The sequence below is a fragment of the Mycteria americana genome, chromosome 8 (genome assembly GCF_035582795.1).
Source record: "Mycteria americana isolate JAX WOST 10 ecotype Jacksonville Zoo and Gardens chromosome 8, USCA_MyAme_1.0, whole genome shotgun sequence".
Taxonomy (NCBI): domain Eukaryota; kingdom Metazoa; phylum Chordata; class Aves; order Ciconiiformes; family Ciconiidae; genus Mycteria; species Mycteria americana.
Window position 1 is genome coordinate 49,070,758 of NC_134372.1, and position 19,742 is coordinate 49,090,499.

General features: G+C 39.2%; 1 protein-coding gene across 2 annotated transcripts in view; it reads left to right on the plus strand.

The window, feature by feature from the left end:
* NFAT5 (nuclear factor of activated T cells 5) overlaps positions 1–19,742 on the plus strand; it is a 72,630-nt gene that overhangs the window by 43,117 nt on the left and 9,771 nt on the right. For both annotated transcript variants that reach the window (XM_075511158.1, XM_075511160.1), the window contains exons 4-11: positions 2,464–2,656; positions 7,369–7,559; positions 9,527–9,699; positions 13,547–13,681; positions 13,855–13,907; positions 15,037–15,169; positions 15,818–15,895; positions 19,285–19,433. In XM_075511158.1, the coding sequence (XP_075367273.1) occupies positions 2,464–2,656; positions 7,369–7,559; positions 9,527–9,699; positions 13,547–13,681; positions 13,855–13,907; positions 15,037–15,169; positions 15,818–15,895; positions 19,285–19,433 (1,105 nt within the window). The remainder of the gene's footprint in view (positions 1–2,463; positions 2,657–7,368; positions 7,560–9,526; positions 9,700–13,546; positions 13,682–13,854; positions 13,908–15,036; positions 15,170–15,817; positions 15,896–19,284; positions 19,434–19,742) is intronic.

A 19,742-nucleotide genomic window follows, 5' to 3' on the forward strand; every position in this document is an offset into this window, starting at 1 on the left:
AAAATTTCAAAATAATTGTTAGGCAGCATCTCTTCACATAAATATCACAACATATAAAATATTAGTATGTTGACAATTAAGGTAACTTGGGTTTTAAGAGTAAAGTAATGCCAGGAAAACGTAGAGTTGTGTTGGAGAGGCCAAAGTGTTAATGTCATACTGCTAAAACTTTGTGCTCCGAGTCTTCGAAGTGAATTTCATTTTGATGGCTGCCTCTCTAATGCTTCCCTTCAAAATTCAATAATATCTCAGTCTCCTCGATTAATTTATGGAGGTGGAAAGCATGACAAGGCCAGGCTAAGCAATCCATGTGATGTCTTTACATGGAGCATTCTCTGGTGACGTTACCGTGCCCAGCCTGCTGGGTCCCAGGCACAGCGTTTCGCATAACGCGGTGGTGTTTGCAGTAGCTGAGGTTGCTCGGTGTTCCTTCCCGCGTTCCCTGTGGGAAGCTAAGAGATTGTAGCTGTGTGATCTAAAATTCTGAGTAAGAAAAAGAGAAGACTTTCACTGAAAGTCCATTGGAGTTATGTCCTGACAGGAAGAATAGAGAAAGAGATTATCTAACAAGCTTGAATTTGATTAGGGGTTTTGCTTAACTTGTACAGAAGCGAAGAGCATAGTGGTGTTAATTACAGTTTATTTAGTGTATCGCAGGTTTTGTATATGCTACATTGAAGAAGAATTTTGTCCCTTTTATTTTCCTAAAAGAAGGTATGTTTTTACATAGCATTTCTATTTTTTTAAACAGCCTGTTTGTGGCAGAGTAATGGGGACTCCTTGGCAGAAGGAGTACTCTCGCAGTCTTCCATACCCTCTGGATCCTGCCTCTCTGCTGTTACTGGGTTGAAGACGAGCGTGCAAGGCAGCCAGGGCTGCTCTGGGACGCGCGCTGGGCGTCCGTCCCGGGCTCAGCTGGATGAGCAGGAGGCTTGCTGGGCAGTCCCATGCTGAAGTGGTTAACCACGAACAGAAAGACATGAGTGAAATTCATACAAAGCGCAGACCTCGTAACAGCTCAGCAGTGTCCGTTTTAACCCTTTGTTACATATATTAAACGGTTTTGGAAGGTTTAGTAGAAATAAGAGCGTGACAAATAGGACTTTCAGGGGTATGAGATGTGGTGGAATCAGGGGGCAAAGTGCCCGACCTTCCCTGGGGCAGGAGAAGGCCCTTCTGCAGGAAGAGTGCTGGGCCAGGCTGTGCAGGAGCAGGGGAATGGCTTGGAAGTGTTTGCGTACGACGTGGCCTTGTGCTGTTCGTTGCACAGTAGGCGTTTTAGGAAAGGTGCCGATGCGTTTGTTAGTATAAATCATCTGGTAACTGGGAAGAGAACACTATGGGTTACTCCAGCCTTCAGGTTAGTGAAAAACTCATGCAGTGGCAAAGCTCTCGGTAAACTATTTTGAAGAAAAAGCTTTTTTTTCACCCTCCTCCCTGAGAAAAAATCCTGGATGAATTACTTCCGTATGTTGCACATTGGAACAGGATTTGTTTTTTAGGCAATTCGCACCTGTTACTTTAAACTGCTTCCTGTAGAGTCATTAGCTGTTAGAAACTACTTTTTCATAGTAAAAAAGAATATTACATTCCACATAAAGTCAGTGAGCCCTTTTTCTGCCTGTACCATTTGCCATGGCATGTTTACATTTGCTAGTGTTAAACGGGTTTATTAGATTTCAGTTCAGGATCCTTATACAAAGCTGCTCTGTATAAGATCAAGATTTATTTTCCATTGTGCTTTAAAGTGAACACAAAATCGATCACGTGATGATATACTTTGGAGGGCTTCCTCATTCAGGTTTTAATTATGGAACTGAACACAAGATACAGTACATCTTAAGGTACGCACCTGGAAAGAAACAGTTTTTGCATACACCGCAGATTTAAAATTGGTGCAATGATGTCAGAGCTTTTTACCATAACTAATTTGGTTTTAACATAAATCTATCAACCTCTTTTGACAGAAATTGGTATTTGTGTTTGCATGGATATGCAAGTTCAGGCGGAGACAGGCATGAGGCTGTTTTCCTATTTAAAGAAGTATCATTTAACCTTAAATCCATTCAGTGTGTGTGTGTACATACGTATATTTGTTACAGAAGTGAAACGGCTTATTCAGATAATATCAGGCTGTATCGTATACTATGGAAAAGCAGGTTATGAACTGCCTTCTGTTTGTTAACAGAGTGTAATGCTAATTGCTTTTCCCTTCCTTTATGTTTACTCTCTGAAAAGCGGTTCCTATTTGCACTGGATGGAGGAGGCAGGGAAGCACCGTTCCTCTTCATCCTGCAGGTTTCCTTCTCTGTCAGAAAGAGAATTCCAAAGTTTGCTCTCAACTATAAATCTTCTGTCCGTTAATATACACTCTTTTATCTTTTTAGCTTTTCTGTGATTTAGTTTGTTTTTATTGGGGAGCTGCTTATAACATCTTTTTAATGGTCTGCTTTGACTTCCCAGAGCATCAGAGAACCAGAAAGCAGCTGGAGGGAAGAAGACCCCAATGTTGTGTGGTCAGTATCCGACCAAGAGTGAGGGGAAGGAGCTGAAGATAGTGGTACAGCCGGAAACCCAGCACAGGGCTCGTTACCTGACTGAAGGCAGCCGAGGCTCAGTGAAAGACCGGACGCAGCAAGGCTTTCCAACTGTAAAGGTAGGCTGTTTAGTGTTAGGTGATACGGGGACTCCTTTCCAAGGGGTGCTTCAGTAGAATGGGAGCTGCTTCAGTTCAAATAGGCCTAGATTCTCTATTTTTAAAGGGAAGGGGGCAGCCTTTGCAGTCTCCTTGCGGTAGAGACTACTGTAGCTCTTCTTGCAGGTCACAAGAAGTCTATTTGCATCACAAAGTTACAGGAGGAAGGAAGCTTTATGTCAAGGCAATGGTACGTCATCTGTGATGCATGTCCTGTTAGACTACAATTGTACAGACTGTGTAAATAGGTAGACACTTGAAGCATACAAAAATAGGACAGTGAAATGCTGTAACTGTTTGATTGCTGATGGCAGCGGGTCATCATTATGCCTTATTGGTAGGGACATAAAATGAGGTTTCATTTAAAAAAATAAATTGAAAGTGGTTTTTTTGTTTGTGTTTTGGTGTTGTTTTTTTTTTTTTTTTTTTTTTTTAAATAAGAAATATCTGAATCCACATATCCAGTGTCTGTCTTTCAAGTACAGTCATAAAGGTCTAACTGAGGTGTACTTTATGGGTCGTACTGCTCAGTACGGTTAGCAGTGGTGAAGTACATGTGGATTAGTAGAACTGGAGAATGGGGGGAAGAAAAGAGGAAGCAGTTGTATGCACGCTTAACAAATGCAGCCTGCTTCCTGTATAGGCTTTGATGCCTTGAAGTTTAGGTGTTGATGGTCACTTGCTCTGAGGCAGGGATGAGCGAGCAGCACTCGGGACTGAATGGTGTCCTCAATCCTTCTGATCAAGGGGAAGGCTCTGGATAGAGCAGATGCAGTCAGGGAGCCAGGGCCTGGCTGCAGAGCTGGTTTCTCTAGCAAGCATTTAGCTGCTTTGTTTGTCGTGCTTCATTTGGAGGGGAGAAAAGGACAACTGATGTAATTCACCTTACTCAAAGAGGGGAAAAATTGTTCATGATCAGGCTTGCTAGCCTGGTGAGGAGGGCTTTACTGTAAGTTCGTCAGAGGACGGGAACCAAAGCCCTGAAGGGAAGGAAGAGCTACAAATGGAGGAGAAACACAAGGAAGAAGGCTACAAAGAGGTCTTCCACATTCCTGCTCAAAAGGGAGGACATTCAGAGGCTGTTCTCCAGTGACTGCACACTAATGCACAGAGTGTGAATTTGCAGGTCTTGTTTCTTCCCTTGTGTAGTCACAGGGCTGTGACTTGACTGGAATCGCAGAGACTTGGGGTAATGTACATGGCTGGAATGCAGTCGTGGATATGCAGCAGCTGTTTAGAAAGAAGACAGGACATGATGTAACATAAGGACCTCCAGCATGAAATTGGAGAGTGGCCTGTTGAGATCAGAGGAGGAAGGAGGCTCAGGGATAATGTTTTGGTATGTGTTACAGACTGCCCAACTGAGAAGATAATAGATGATGCTTTCTTTAGGTAACTAACAGGAGTCTCCTGCTCTCAGACCTCTCTCATTGTGAAAGGTTTCAGCCATCTGTCCATCTGCAAGGGTAGCTACATAGCCTGGTGGAAGCAATCTGAGAGCTTTAGGCCTGTGCTCATGAAGGTTTCCTAATGCAAATGGTAGAGAGGCTTACCAGGGGTAGTGCTGTACTTCACTTACACAGAGATAAACAGAAGAACTGATGTCAAATATCATCACAAAAGTTGCAGCGACCACAGTGTGAATGTGAGAGTGGACACCGAACGGAATACGAGCCAGCATTGCACACTCATTGGAACTAAAGCAAATGGCATCCTGGTTATATTGGGAGGAGTGTGGCCAGCAGGTCGAGCGAGTAGACAACTATATTTGTTATCATACAAATAAGAGAGATAAAAGACATTTCCTTTCATACTTTTTCAGAGTTATGCTACTTTGAGAAAGCAGCAAAGCAGTTCTCAATCGAAACTAATTTACTGGGTCCACAAAGAAATGTTTGTTTATGACGCAGCCCTTAAAATTTGTGCTGACTACTGCTGACAGAGTACAGAAGTAGACTTATCTTTAAAGTCCTGTTCAACAGTGTTAGAAACATCTCCAACAGTCTACTCAGTCCTCCTGAGTAATGTAGAAATGCAGTAAAGTTTCACAAGAAAAGAATCCATTCATATAGTCCAGTTGCTATGGTGATTTAGTGCTCATTTATGTGAATTTTCTTAATGGGCCTTTGTTCATCTGAATTTCCTTTTAATTCCTTTCCCAGTTACCCTTTAGCACCCATCAGTGAAAATTCTGTTTGGAAGAATCTCGTGTTACTGAATTCCTGGAAGCTCAAGCTTGCTGAACCAGTAGGCAAATTAGTTCATAGCCTGCATATAAAAGTCTGCCAGGGCTGGACAGACAAAACGAGTCAGTGGATCTTCAGGAAATCTGAGCTAGTGGAAAAAAATATGTAAAGGACAAGAGGGCTTTTTGTTTTGTTTGGGTTTTTTTTGGGGGTGTTTTAAAGATGGGGAAGAATAGTGTAAAAATGTTGCTAGTTCAGTAGAGACCTCGTGCTTGCTCTTCTCTGGCAGCACCTGCGACGGGCAACCATGCAGATGCATCACTCTTAAGCAGACTGAGGAGGAGAAGCAGGTTCTGTGGCCGTTTAAAGGAAACCATGTTACTTGATGACTTAGAACTAGAGAGTCTACAATCAATATGCAACATTAAAATTGTATAAACAAACCTTAGTCAAGTGACTTGTCTGGCAAAAGAAAGATTATCCTGAACGCAAAGTGTCAGCGGAGGTGTTCCAGCCATCAGTAGCAGATTTTCATGTGTTGCTGCTAGCGGTATGGCAAAGCTGGAGCAGTTACCATCCAGATGATGAGAGGTGCTCTTGTACACCTTTCATATCCTCTTCTAACAAGAACAGCGGGGAAGAAAAGCAACACCGGTTAGCTGTGGTGATGCTGTTTCTAGCCAAGGAGACCTTGGTGACATGACACAAAGACTGATCCTTCAACTTTCCATGTAAAAGAGATTCAGTGGTAGAATATCAGAGTACCCTTTACTCCTCACTTCCTTTTGATAACCTTTTTGATTCCCTTTGATAACCTTTGATAACCAATGAGTGAAATTAAGTCCTCTCGTTGGCTGTTTTCATAGTCTCTTGTTTATTCACGCTCTCTTGGCTTTTGAGCTCTTTGATATGAAGTATACCTGTTAGCCTGTGGTTCATGCCTGGGAGCCTGTACTAGGCCACCTCCAGAAATCTTTGGGCTTTGCCCATCATAACCCACCTACCTGCTGTAAGCTAATCGCTCCTTTTGGACATGAGGAGCGTACTAGGATTTTATCAGTATTTGCTGATTTTTTTTTTTTCTTTTCTTTTTTCAAACTTAAGAACTGTAGAACTAAATTGTCCAAGTATGTCAGGGACTAATCCCCTAAGAGATCCTCTGGAGAATTCTGCTCTCATTTGAATCTCCTCACTAATAAAGATTGAGCTTCTTTCTACAAGTGTTGACTGGGCTTCCAGGCCTAGGATGAAACATAGCATTGTCACCCAGAAATCCTCCAGCAACAATTGTGGCTTAATGAAAACATTAAAAATATTTGTTTTAGCTCCTCCTAGAATGCTGTGGCAAAGAATTTCTATCTCCGGCCTGGGAATTTGGCAGCGATCTAGTGTTTCTTTTTACTTGCAGTATTTTTCTTCTGTTACCTAAAAAGAATGAGAGGTTACTTCATAATACAACGTCCAGGTTTACTTCAAGACTTCTTTTACTTTTAAGTCAGAGTATTTTTAGTGTGTAGCACCACAGTGGGATTCCACTAATAAAAAAAGCGTTAAAAGGACACAAACCCTTTCATGCTAGGATGTCGATGTTATAAAAATGAATGCATTTTTCACTAACGTGCTGGGATAATTATGGCTTGCATACTGGATTGCAGGAGGACTGCTAAATCATTATGGGAAATGTATGTCTGACCTGCTTTTATTTATTAAGTGTTTCAGTGAATCCTAACACTGTTCATAAACTTTAAGTAGGAGATGTCAAGTTGCCATTTTTATTTTTCTTTTGGTGTTTGAAGGAAAGCTAGATTTGCATGGTTGGACCATACAATCATTCATTCTGTTCCTCCCTCTGCTTTCCCCCTCGTCCTGTTCTGACTCATCCAGCGGTTTTGCAAGTGTTGGACAATTTTAATCTGGTTTCACAAAGATTGCAAGGTGTGGCTGGTGTGAAGATGGGATCCTAGAAGCATAGCATGCTAATTGATTGATTGGCATGCACATACTGACCAACAAATTCTCATCAACTTTGGAACCAGCCACAGCAAATGTTCTCTTTCTCAGCTGACTGGTGGACGTAGATGCTGGGGGGGAAGGAGGATCCTGGGAAGAGATGGGGAAATGGTCACGGTTGGGGTGAGAGTAAGGGGTCGTAAGAGTCCTGAAGGTTGGAGTTGGGATAATTCTGTGTGAAGATAGATAGGATTCAGGCTGGTTTTAAAATAAAATAATAATAATTTAAAAAATCGTTTCACCTGTTTATTGCATGACTGACTTATCTCTTAATGGAAGAACAAATGACAGATAAAAAATATTAGCATTTTCTTTATAAACTAGATGAAAAGTTGTTGTTCCTTCTTCCCTTAGGATTGTTTCCAGCAAGACTGGGAGCAGATTCACTTCAAATTCAGCTGCATAAAATATTTCCTGTTTTAATTAAGAGGCCTTGCTGGCCAATTGAAATATTTAATTTGTGTTGCCGTGTTTCAGCTGGAAGGTCACAACGAGCCGGTGGTGCTGCAGGTATTCGTGGGTAACGACTCGGGTCGAGTGAAGCCGCACGGGTTCTACCAGGCCTGCAGAGTTACTGGGAGAAACACTACTCCCTGTAAAGAAGTGGATATAGAGGGGACTACTGTTATCGAGGTCGGACTGGACCCAAGCAACAATATGACACTTGCGTGAGTAGCTTTTTTTTTTTTTTAATGTTTTCATTTATTAGCTTGTTTTCAGAAACTGATTTTCCTTTTTCGGTTGGATTGGTTAGGTGTTGGAAGTCTGGAACGTGTTGGCACACACCAGGCACTTAGTGAAGCTACATGTATAAGAAAAACTTACATTGCATTCTCAGTTTGCGTTTATTATACTTAACACTTAATCTAGTCTTTCCTAAAACTATCAGTTAACTTTGTTACATTTAGTTTCATGTTCTGTTTGAACAATAATGTGCATATTCAAGCATTACGTGACCTGTAAACTGGTCACGGGCTCTGCTGGTTGTCTTGTCTTTTACCAAGTATGGAACTGCTGATCAGAAGAGGGAAGGAGAATATCAGCATCTTCAGATCCCTTTAGGCCCAAAAGGCTGGGAGTTGTGGGTAGTGAGGCTAAACTCTGGCTTTTCTCTCGCTTCGCTTGTTCCATTTCTCTCATTTCCGCCAGATAGTCCTTTGTCACGGAAGCCTCCTGCTTTGCTGTCTTTCCAGAGCTTGTCTGGTCTGTAATGTATAGGCAACGTTTTGGATACAGTGTACGGATGCATGTAGGCAGTGCACGGCTGCTGCTGAGAAGACATGCGCTCTGTCTGATGGCAGTAGTTAACTGCAGTAGATTTTTGAGCAAGTGGCCTCATCGTCCTGTGTGGTTTAGATCTCCCAAGAAACTTTAGATATAAGCAATTCCCTAATAGGCTTTTCACATGTATCTTAATATATAGAAAGGGAGTGATCTTCTTTCAAAATATTCTTTTCAGTAGAACATCTTTTAATGGGTATGTGGTTGAAAGCTGCCACTCTTTACTTAGAAGCTTGTCTCGTTTCAAGAGAAGAAACGTTTCTTCAATTTACAGTGTCCGCTTCTTGAGCAGGATAATACAGTTTGCTAATAGTCTGAATCAATTTGATTTTTTAAAATATAAAATATATTCCCATGATAAGTTTGGAAACTGTCTCTTAGAAGGTAATTTTATAATTGTCCTCAAGTGTTAATGTGAAACTATATAAGTACAAGATACTAGAAAGATGAATTTGGAATTACCTAGGAGGAAAAGTTTCACCTAGGCTGTTTTCTCAAAAGATACCTTCATGTCTCAAAAGAAATTATTCTAGTATTTCAGTGATGCTATGCACCTCTCTGTTAATGGTAATGCCAGTGCCGCCTTCTGAATCACACTCTCCCCTCCTCTCTGCTCCCTGGCTGTTGCTTGTTGGCCCTGATGCAGCACAAAAATCTGTTCTACTCAAATTAGATATCAGATGGTCCCTCTACTTTTTGGATGTAGGGCCTAAGATCCTGGTAAATTTACAGTATTCTTCTTCTTAACACATCAGGCTGTGTTTGGGGTTTTTTTTGTTTGTTTGTCTTTCTTGAAATAATTTTTGCATCTCGCATGTCTTTCTGAAAGTTAGCACTGCATCACTCTCTCACCCTGGCCCTGTATACATTTCCCGTAGGACCACAGTTATGGTATGACGTATGTATCACTTCCAAGTTCCACTGAGCGTAAAAAATAATATGACTACAGTAAGTTTTCTTCTACTACTGCTTTAAGTGAATGCAGAATATTTTGTAGCAATAATCTTACAAACCCAGATCTAGCCCCAGGAATGGAAGAATGAAGATCGGTGATTGTAAATTGAATGCTTACCAGAATTACTTTGTTACATTGCATTTTCTGGTTTATTCATACTACTTTCATATTCCTTCCTTCCATGTTTCATCATCCAAATTATGTAGGGATGAATTGAAAACTGGGCTGTATAATGAGAAGAGTCATACAGAGATTTAATGTAAATAAAACCCCCCTAGTAATATTTCAGTAATTACTTCAAGAGTTTTGACTTTGTGGCTTGTGTAACTAGTCGAAAGATTATTAAAGATGCCGAACTTCTTAAACTCTATTAAACTGTCAACTATTTTGTGTTGTTAGGGTTGATTGCGTGGGAATACTGAAGCTGCGAAATGCTGATGTTGAAGCTAGGATAGGGATTGCTGGTTCCAAGAAAAAAAGTACACGTGCTAGGCTGGTATTTCGTGTTAACATCACTCGCAAAGATGGTTCAACTTTGACTCTTCAGACGCCTTCTTCCCCAATTTTGTGCAGTAAGTATCAAAATAAAAAGTTGGTATTGGAGGACTGTGGATTTTTAGTGCGATTGCCCTAATCCCCCCAATGTTAATCTCTGATTATTTCAGAACCACTATGGCTAAGGTCACGTGGATTGATTTCTGTTTGGGGTGGGGTGTTAGTTAAATGACTGACCAGTATTTACAAGTAGTTAAAATTTCTATTAAATGAATTTTTGCCTTTTAAAAGGTCAGAATTTTTGTCATGATTGCTTTGAACTTACTGTATGACTTTTTTGATACAGGTTTTAATCTCTTCTGTATTGTCACAGTCATCTGTCAGCTTTCAGTGATAGAAAGGATTTCTAATAAGTTTGTAAGCATGGCTCTTCACAGCTGTGGTAGTTTGTTGGGCCAGAGGCTGAATCTGTTCTGGTTCAGTGCAAGAATTAAACTTTTTATAGCTCTTTATTAAAATGCTCTGTTTAGCATTGAGCACAGATGGCTGCATTGACTGGTTAGGTTATACCAAACAACAGGGAAAACGAAATCAGAGGAGGCTGCAGTACATCAGGGGCTGTGTGTGCGTCTACAGGCTGTAGTGACTGCCAGTTACAGGGAATTCTGCTCATCTCGTCCAAGAGACGAGATAGGGAAATGTGTTTAATACAGCTGTTGATGGGATTATTGATATTTCTTGATGAACAAGACGATAGGAAAGCTTTTTCTTCATGTGTGGAACATAGTATGATTATGCAAGCCTCCTGGGCACTTGTGTTGTGCTCTTTCCCTTGTATAAAAAGAAGTTAGTGTGTGGTGGTGTGTTTGTTTTTTTTTTTTTTTTTTCTTTTTTTCTAAGCACTGTCAGTACCTATTGTGTCAGGGCTCCTATTCAACTCATCAGAAACTGCAGCTTTGTTGCCAGGGAAAGAACAGATTGGAAGAGGAGATAATTAGAAACATGTGAGCTTCCACATCAGATACCACCATGTGATTCCAGTGCTGCAGGCAACAGGCGATTTGGCAGATGTGCCATGTAGCCCATCTCTCCTTCCAGTATTCTGCTCTCACAGAGAATCCCTTGGCAAGACTCGGGGAGAGCAGGAACCTGCGGAAAGCCTGGAAAGGCTGCTAACCAAAGAGGTGTCACTGCTGATGCAGGGGAGGACTCTCCTCCTCCCTGCAGCCATGTTCTGTGCTTTAGGCAATAGTTTGACATTTGGGGTGCTCTTCCAGAAAGGTCAGCTTGAGGTGTTCCCATCCCTCTTTTTTCCTCCTCCTGCCACTTTTCGCTAAATCTTCCTTTTTCCAGTGGTTTTTAAAGTGGTGGAGTTCTCGGATTTATGCATTTATGTTGTTGGAAAATAAATAAGTACATTTGCTAGAAATACGGTTGTCTCGGTAGCACTGTTCCAGCCAGTATAGCATTGTAGTATCTGATATTAATTTTCAGATTTAAGAAAAAAAGCATTTTCTATAAAATCTCCAAAAGCTATTTCTGTATACATTTGGTTTGTATCATTATTTACTGGTTAAAGATAAAAATATTTAAATCATAGCAGAAATGGGAATGGAAATAATCTGATGTTTTCTTAAACACATAACAATCCAAAACTTGCTATTGTAAGTAGAAGCTGAGAGTCTGAGGTGTTTTAGAGACCGATTTTAAAATAGGCTGTTTAGCTAAAAAAGCTGTATTTGATGCACTTCAGCTTAGCTTATTGGTTAGGCTGTTTCAGTATTGGTTTATGAGGGTTCTTTGTAGTCTTCGTTCTCTGTTTGTTGAATGCATCTATTTATACCCGTAACACTAGGAGCTATGTTTTGAGATACGGGCAGTGAGTAAAAAGCAGAGTATGTGCGAATGATGACATGCTAAGGGACATTAGAAGAAAAGGAAGAAGGAAATGAAAGTTATACTTCCATAAATAAAGTTCTAAAAAATATACAGTAAGGGGTAAATTGGTTTAGTTTTTAGTGAGCTGGGTTTTGATCAGTTGATAAGAAAATCTTCCTAATTGTCTAAGTAGCTACAAGATTGCCCAGGAATTTTTTAGCATCTCCATTGCTGGAAGTCTAAAACAAAGAAACAAAATACTCTGGTTAGACTTGTGGCTGAGGAATGACGTGGGTAAAACTGATCATGCTGTAAAGGTTGAGAGGGGAATTCTTGAGGCTCTTTCCAGGATTCTGTGCTTCTGCTGTCTTAACTTACTCCAAAGTTACGGTGACTTGCAGTAGACCTTAGCCAACCAAATAGTGTAGGTACATATATACTGGCTGATCAATATGGCATAAAATTTTTGTTGTTTATTAAGTTATTTGTTTATATAAATCATCTCCTTGAGCACATTACATCTGGTTTGTTTGCTACATCTTGTTACAGATGTGTACTGTACCTTCTTATAATAAGGTTTACATTTTCACTCATCAGAGCCTGTTTATGTTGTTTTATAACTAATATTGCTGTCAAAGTTGCAATAATGTTCCAGAAACTGTAGGAAAGACATTAAGTAGATGCAGGCCCTTTATTTAAGTTCTACGTTTTAAATAGGCTTTGTTAACTTGTTAGCAAACCTAAATCCAGTTACTCTCTTCAGAAGTTCATGTGCCTTGAGCGTATTTAGTAGTTGCGTAATGGTTGCCTAGGAACCTGCTGCAACAGTTGTAGAAAAATCTGTTCTGAGAGGTCATTAAATAATTTTGAGTGTTACGGTATGTATGCTCTTCTATGTAGTGAGCCCAGAGCATGCTGCTATTAAACACTGAAAGTGGGCCACGTTAAGTGCAAAGCACAAATACAAGCTTAGGCCACTAGGATTCACCACTAGGTGAATAGAAAAGGCGGTTGAGAAACCTTTATTAGAAACTGGAATTATTTTATAACGTGTTAAATGTGACCAAGTCAAAATACATTATTTTAAAATGTATGTCTGTATTCAAATTGGTTTTTGTGCTCATTTTCATTTAACACACATGGTCTAATTCGATTTATGCTTTAAGAAGCATAGAAATAGTTTGCAGCAAACACAATTTGTAATATGTGTTATATAAATCATCATGTGAATCTCTGGCTGAAAGGCAGAGGTTTCCAGGCATGCGTGTCTGTAAGCCCCATGCTCTTTGCTAGTTTATAGGATATAAATTGCTATAATCCCCGACTACAGAGATGTGACTCTTGCAAGGATTCGTGTTAGCTGAAGTATATAGGTCTAGAAAGTCATGGAATCATAGAACGGTTTGGGTTGGAAGGGACCCTAAAGATCATCTAGTTCCAACCCCGCTGCCATGGGCAGGGACACCTTCTGCTAGACCAGGTTGCTCAGAGCCCTGGGTCAGTTCTTGCACCAGCCAGAAAGCTACGTCATGTAAAAAAAAAAAATTTGTAAAAACCCAGGTAATATGGGAATTACTACTTCTACCCTTTTGCATAGCAGAACAAAATTAGCTTCATTAAAAATGTTTTTATGAGCTTAAGGATAAATTTGAAGGTGTGCTTCAGCTGTATCTAAGGGCTGGTGCGTTTGCTTATCACTCTCTATGCCAGGAAATTACGGAACCAAATTTTCTTCTCTCCTGAACACGTCTTGAGCTTTAGTTCAAACACTGAAAGTTTCATTTTGAAGATTTAATAAATGCAGGAGAAAAGGGAAAAGGTTATTAGTGGTTCATTTACCTAAGTGTGATTTTTATGAGGTCATTGCATTTAGTGAGGAAATAATAGAAACTGTTTTCTTCTGAAAAGTTTTGTCATGAATAATATAGTAAAGGAAGAAGCTCAGGAATTGTTTTGTTCTTTCCTTTATAATCTTGTAAGTAAAAGCTTTTTGTTTTGGATGTTGATATTTTCTTGATTTCGAACTATGTGTTGTTTGAATTGCAGCTCAACCAGCAGGAGTTCCAGAGATCCTAAAGAAAAGTCTGCACAGTTGTTCAGTGAAGGGTGAAGAGGAAGTTTTTCTGATTGGCAAGAACTTTCTAAAGGGAACAAAAGTGATTTTCCAAGAGAATGTTTCTGGTTAGTGTGAAAGCAGCAATGGCTTGGGGTGCTGAAGAGAGCATGTTTGGGTTAACGTCGGTTGATAAAGTTTAGTTGTAGAGAACAAACTGAGAAGCAGAATCAAAGCAATTACTAAAATAAATTGCTTTATATGGATGTGCAATAAATTATGCTTTTAAATTTTCATTTAGATGAGAATTCTTGGAAGGCAGAAGCTGAAATAGACATGGAATTATTTCATCAGGTACTTCTGTATTATTATTATTATTATTATTATTATTATTATTATTATTACAAAAAAACCCCAAACCTCCAACTCTGTTTCCAAAGAAAAATTGAATAAGCCTTTCCCTCTTCCTGTGCATTTCTAGAGATAATATTCCTTTTCTTCAAATAAGTTCTTTAGTGAGTCTGGTAGAATATCATTGTTTTGGGTTTACACAAGTATAATTGTTCAATTTCTAGTTGAGAGCTTATACACTGCGCTCCTACTGTGGTATCTGAACTTGGTGAGCAAGTCTTTGCCCTTACATACAATGTAATTCAAAGGCCTAATACAGTTTTCCCAGTAGCTTTCCGAAGGACACATTAGATTACTACTGGGTGGAAATATATTGTGTGTACGCCGTAGTCTATACCTGGCTGAATTTCTGGTCCACTTTGAAATGTTTTGCAAAATATTTGTTTATTCTTTTTAACACAACTAAGTGTCTTTATGGACTATTGGACTGAAATGAGAGAAATTTAGATGTAAATGATGTCTGAGAAATGTCATCTTGCTCCCACCTCTGGAGGCAGTATTCCATGCATGTGCTGGTAGAAATGATTTCTCACTTCTAGTGGGATAGTTGGGGAATAGACAGCCTGTAGATCACTCATTGCTATTACTGTTGATGAATGATTGCAAGCCTATTTTTTGATGTCTGCTCAGTGTTAAATCCACTTAAGTGTAACATGAAACTGCGTCCTCCATCTGTTCATGCTGAATACAAAGACCTGATTCAGCAGAACAGTGAAGTGTCCGAGTCCAGCAGACTTTGATGGCAAGCTGATTGCAGTTCAGTAAGGCATGTTAGGCATAAGCTTACGTTTAAAGTACTAGACTTTATATGTCTTTCCTTTCTTCACCTTCTGTTTAAGCTGTAAGTTGCCAATGAGAATCATATAAGCAGACTATTCAAATCTCTCTTTAGCACAAGTTAGTTATTGAAAGTGTAACTTGATCACATTTTCCCCCCAAATCTTTGCTTGTTGCTTGTTATGGTGTTTTATCAGTCTGTTTCTTTGTTTTGATGCATGTAAGTACAATTAAGGTCAATAGCAATGAAGTAAGGTTTCTAATGTGATTTTTAAAAATTATTTTTGCATTGCAGAATCACCTTATTGTGAAGGTGCCACCATATCATGACCAGCAAATAACCTCAGCTGTTTCTGTGGGAATATATGTGGTGACCAATGCTGGAAGATCACACGATGTGCAACCATTTACGTACACTCCAGATACATGTATGTAAAATAGAAACCTGGGGGAAGGAATGGACAGTTTTACCTGCTAAGCATCTCATTTCTGATTTCACAATATTTAGTCCATACAACAGAAATGTTAAGTAACGTGGATCTTTTCAAACTCCTCTTGCTGGCGAGGTTTACAATTGTTAAATAATAAAATCTAAAGGCTTGGCTTCTCTCATTCATGTGGCAGGTAGCTCAAATTTCAGGTGCACGGAGACAGCTGCTCTTACAAAGTAGCATCCATTTCTAGTATAAGGTTCAAAATGAAGCTGAGCAGGAAAAAAAGTAGACATACTACATACAGTGCACCAAATACAACTGAAAGATAGCACCAAGCGTTATCCTAAGGAATGCTGATGTTTGACCAAATAATGTATTTTTATTTATCTGTATTACAATACCCAGTGCAATTGCTGACTGGCTCTTTCATTTTTGGAAGTGAAAATGGTATTTTGCGCACTGTGATCATTGGTGCATTCACAGCCACAAACAGAAAGTTTATGTACAACTCGGAAGGTTTCTCTGGGTTTCAAAGAACCTTAATTTCTTTAAGGTGTAAGTAACTGGTTTGGTTTGCTTTGGTTTTCTTGCTTGTTTGTTGTTTTAACATAAGGAAGTTTTCAATGTGTTTTGTCTCAACAGCTGGTACTCTGAATGTTAATGTGAAGAAGGAAATCTCCAGCCCAGCCCAACATTGTTCTTTTGAAGAGGCTATAAAAGGTACTAAATTGATTCTTATCATTGTTGTTAATAATTTAATTATAAATTTCTATCCAGATTTGGAGGAATGAATCAGACATCCTGTGAAGATAAGTCTGTGCTTATAAAATCTGGCCATATTCTTACAGTGAGGTTTGTGTTCTGATTCTGAATATTTTACTTTGTAACTATATTCCTTTAAGTATAGTTTAACATGAGCTAGTATAGAACAACAACTTTGGGGGAAAAAAAAAAATTTTTTTTTTGTTTTCATGCCTCAGGTCCTGCAGTCTAATCTTCATTTCATATGCTGGCAAGGGAAAAAGAAAGAAGCCTAAGATGGCAGTTAATACAAAGGATTTGGAAACTGTAGTGTTAATCTAAGCAAAAACATACATAAAGGTGGTGGTGAGGGAAGAACTGAGTACTGAAAAACAAGAATGTGCCAACTTGGTATTTTTCAGAAGCTGTCCAGTGATTTTATACGACTGCTTTCAGTGGGTCTAGTTAAAAGTGCTAATTCTGGCAATTTCAACTTATTCCCTTTAGTGACCTTTTTTTCCCTGACCATTTTGTCCATGCAAAGTTTGTCGTTTTGTTCCACGGGAGCAAGTTTTAGGTTTGTCTGGTTTTTAAGTGTGAAGTGAATTGATCCTTCTGCTATTGAAATAAAGTAGAGGAAGGAAATGTTTCTTAGTTGATTGTTAAAACTATGGTAGTGTACAAAGCTTAATGGAAATTTCCATAGCCTGCTCTGGTGAAAGCACGTTGAACAGTAAGCAAATTAACAATGTGATCACAAGTTTGATAGGAATCCATAGCTTCAGGTTAAAATCATGAAGCTCGTGTTTGAAGTTAATAGCTTGGTCTTGGCAGGGGATATATTTACAAGTTGACTTTACAACTTGTTAGGAAGGATAATACAAGATATGATGAGTTTAAACCTGCAGAGAATATTTGGGGGAGAAATACGCAAAAATATTTAGGGCAATGAAACAAGCTGATAAAAGGACTGGTAAGACTTCTAGTAGCAAGATTAAAAAGATGAGGAAAATAATTACTAATGTATGAGGGCAAGCCTGACATCCATCTAATTTAGTATGGAGGCTTAACCAAGGGAAGGTACCAACTGCTTCAGGAGAACATCTGCTGTTCATAAGAACACAATGTGCTATTTCTGTTGCTTCATGTCCCCCATTTAATTTCTGCGATAAATCTTAATTTACCTTCTTGTGCGGGTTTTCTGCTAGCCTGCTCTTTTTTGACGGCTCTTCATTCCTGTACCTGTTCTACTCTAGGTTGATTGTGAACCAGAGGTCAGACAATTTTGTCTGCTTTATGTACTTTGCGTTATGTCCCAGCCCGTCCTTCCTCACTGTTCTGAAATGGTAAAGACCAAGCGGGGATCCAGTGGGATGCTACTTCCTTCCTGTTTCCTTTCACTGGGAGCAAAATCCTAGCATTCATAACTCCTTAAGTGGCATCATTTCCAGCAGCCCTGGCCACATAGAATGAGCTGGTGCTGCCAGGGACACGTGCAGTTATGTATTGAGCTACAGGGCCTTTCTCTTCCTATCACAGGCAATTTTAATCTTTGGCTTGGGTATCTAAGGAATACTCCTTAAAGTAATTTCTATTACAATGTCTGCAGATGTGAAAAACCAAAACGTGGCTTCCTAAAGCCATTACAGATTCTGAGCTCTAACATTTTAAGAGTCTGCAGATTTGACAGACTTCAATGACCAGTTACGTTTCAAGACAACAAATTTATAATTCTAAGCTGTTCTGTAAACCTTGAGGAAAATGGGGTTGTATGGAGAGCCATGCAGTTCAGGTCTTTGCCTTCTAACACTGAAGTAGTGCTGGAGCGTTGTTTTTAAGTGGTTAATGATGGTTTCAGTTTCCAGCCTTGGGAGAAAAGGGAAAGAGGGTGTGTATGCCTTGATAAGATGGTAACTATTCAGAAGTTCTAAACTAAGTGTATTACAAAAACATCGTACAAGACCAAAACCAACAGTGTTTCTCTGCTTTTGAAACTTCTTTTTCGTTATTAATCTCACTTCTTTTTTTCATCCTTCCAACCAACTATGTCACTGTGAACGAACATACCTAATCTGTATACCATTGGGATTTTTTTAATTACTTAATTTTTTTTGTTGTTTCTGATGAACACAACATGATTAAGCACATAGAAAAGCTTATACATTGTGACTACGGTATAGAAAAATACCAACTGCTCTCTTGAAATACACTGTATGACTAGCTGTCCTGAAGCAGATGTATTTTAGACTATTCTCACTCAAATTGCATTCCCTGCCAGCAGCACATCCCAACGGGTCAGGTCACAGGGCTTGTATTTCTGGAGCCAGCCACCCCAAACCTGTGGGGTAACAGAAGGAGGGAAAGAGTTTACTTGGCTGTCGGTATATTGACAGCTGTTGCCATACTGATGGCTGAGAATTTATTGCTGAAGACAGAAAATAACATTTGAGGAGAGAGTCTTTGGTTTTATGTAGAATAAACACACAAGGACTGCAGAACTGTTACTGCCATGCTATTGTAAGATTTAAATTTGTTTAAAACATGGAGATCTGTTGCTTTGTTGGAGATTAATTCATTAATTTATTTAAAGTACTTATGGAATGATGTTTTTTACAGGCTTTACCATTGGTTTGTTTTAAGCTCAATTTCAGCAGTATTTGAAATCAAGAAAGTTAATGTCATTTACAGCAAAGATCTCAGCTTATGTAGTGTGTTTTATGTGGATCAGGAAAAATTAAAATTAAAACTAAAAAGATCTAATTCATTTTAAGAAGCCACCTTTCTACTTTAAAAAAAAAAAAACACAACAGAAAAAATAGGCACCGCAAAGGCAAAATAACGACTTGCTCTTGCTACAGAGCTGGCATGCAGATTTATCAAGGTTTTGCTTGATTAGTCCTTTAACAGAATAAAAATACAGTCTGAATGCTTTGAGCACTCTGTTCACATGGTTGTCTGAAAACAGGCATTTTTTTCAAAAGGAAATAGAGAAGTTGTACAGTTAAAGTGCAGTAACGTTTAAAATCTGACAATTTGTGGAAAGATGCCTTAAGGTTTTATGTTTGTAGTTGAAGCAGTTGGTGGATGGCTGTCCTGGTCTAGAAAGGTACGAAATGGAAGAAAACCAAAACTATGGCATTGCTGTTAGTCTTAAAAATAACCTTTGAAGGTTTCAGGTTTTCTAGGATTATTTGAAGTATTCAAACATTTGCAATGATCTCTCTGCATATTAGCATCTTGTATGAGGATGAGAGCTCTTACGGTAGCTGAAAGTGAAAGGGGAAGCAGGCCACCACTAGAAACCCACTCTTTGCGTAGTGAATGTTAACATTCCATCGCCCTTCTTTTATTTTTATTTGTGACTGCAGCAGTGAAGGCCACTGGTTGTAACCTGGAGAAGGTAAACATTCTTCCTAGTGCCTTGATAACTCCACTCATGCCAAGCAGTATGATTAAGAATGAAGATGTGGCTCCAATGGAAGTAAGTGCAGAAAAAAGATCTCCCCCTGTCTTCAAGGTAAGTTTGATTGTGATGTGAAAACAGTAGCTTTAATAGCCTTAGTTACATCTACCCATCTCTAATAGCGGAGAAGAGTACACACAGGGAAAATGTCATGTCCGAGATTGGTCTGGGCAAAACATGTGATCACAGAGCATGATTAAAATAATAGACAATTTCCTTTGAAAGTAACTTATCTTGTTCCCGCATTCAGATTGATTAGTTAGTGATACTATGATGAATTTTTTTTTTGTCCTGTAACACAGAACTAGTAAATTACTGTAAGAATATTATTTTAATCACTTCCTAGCACTGCTTTCATTAAAT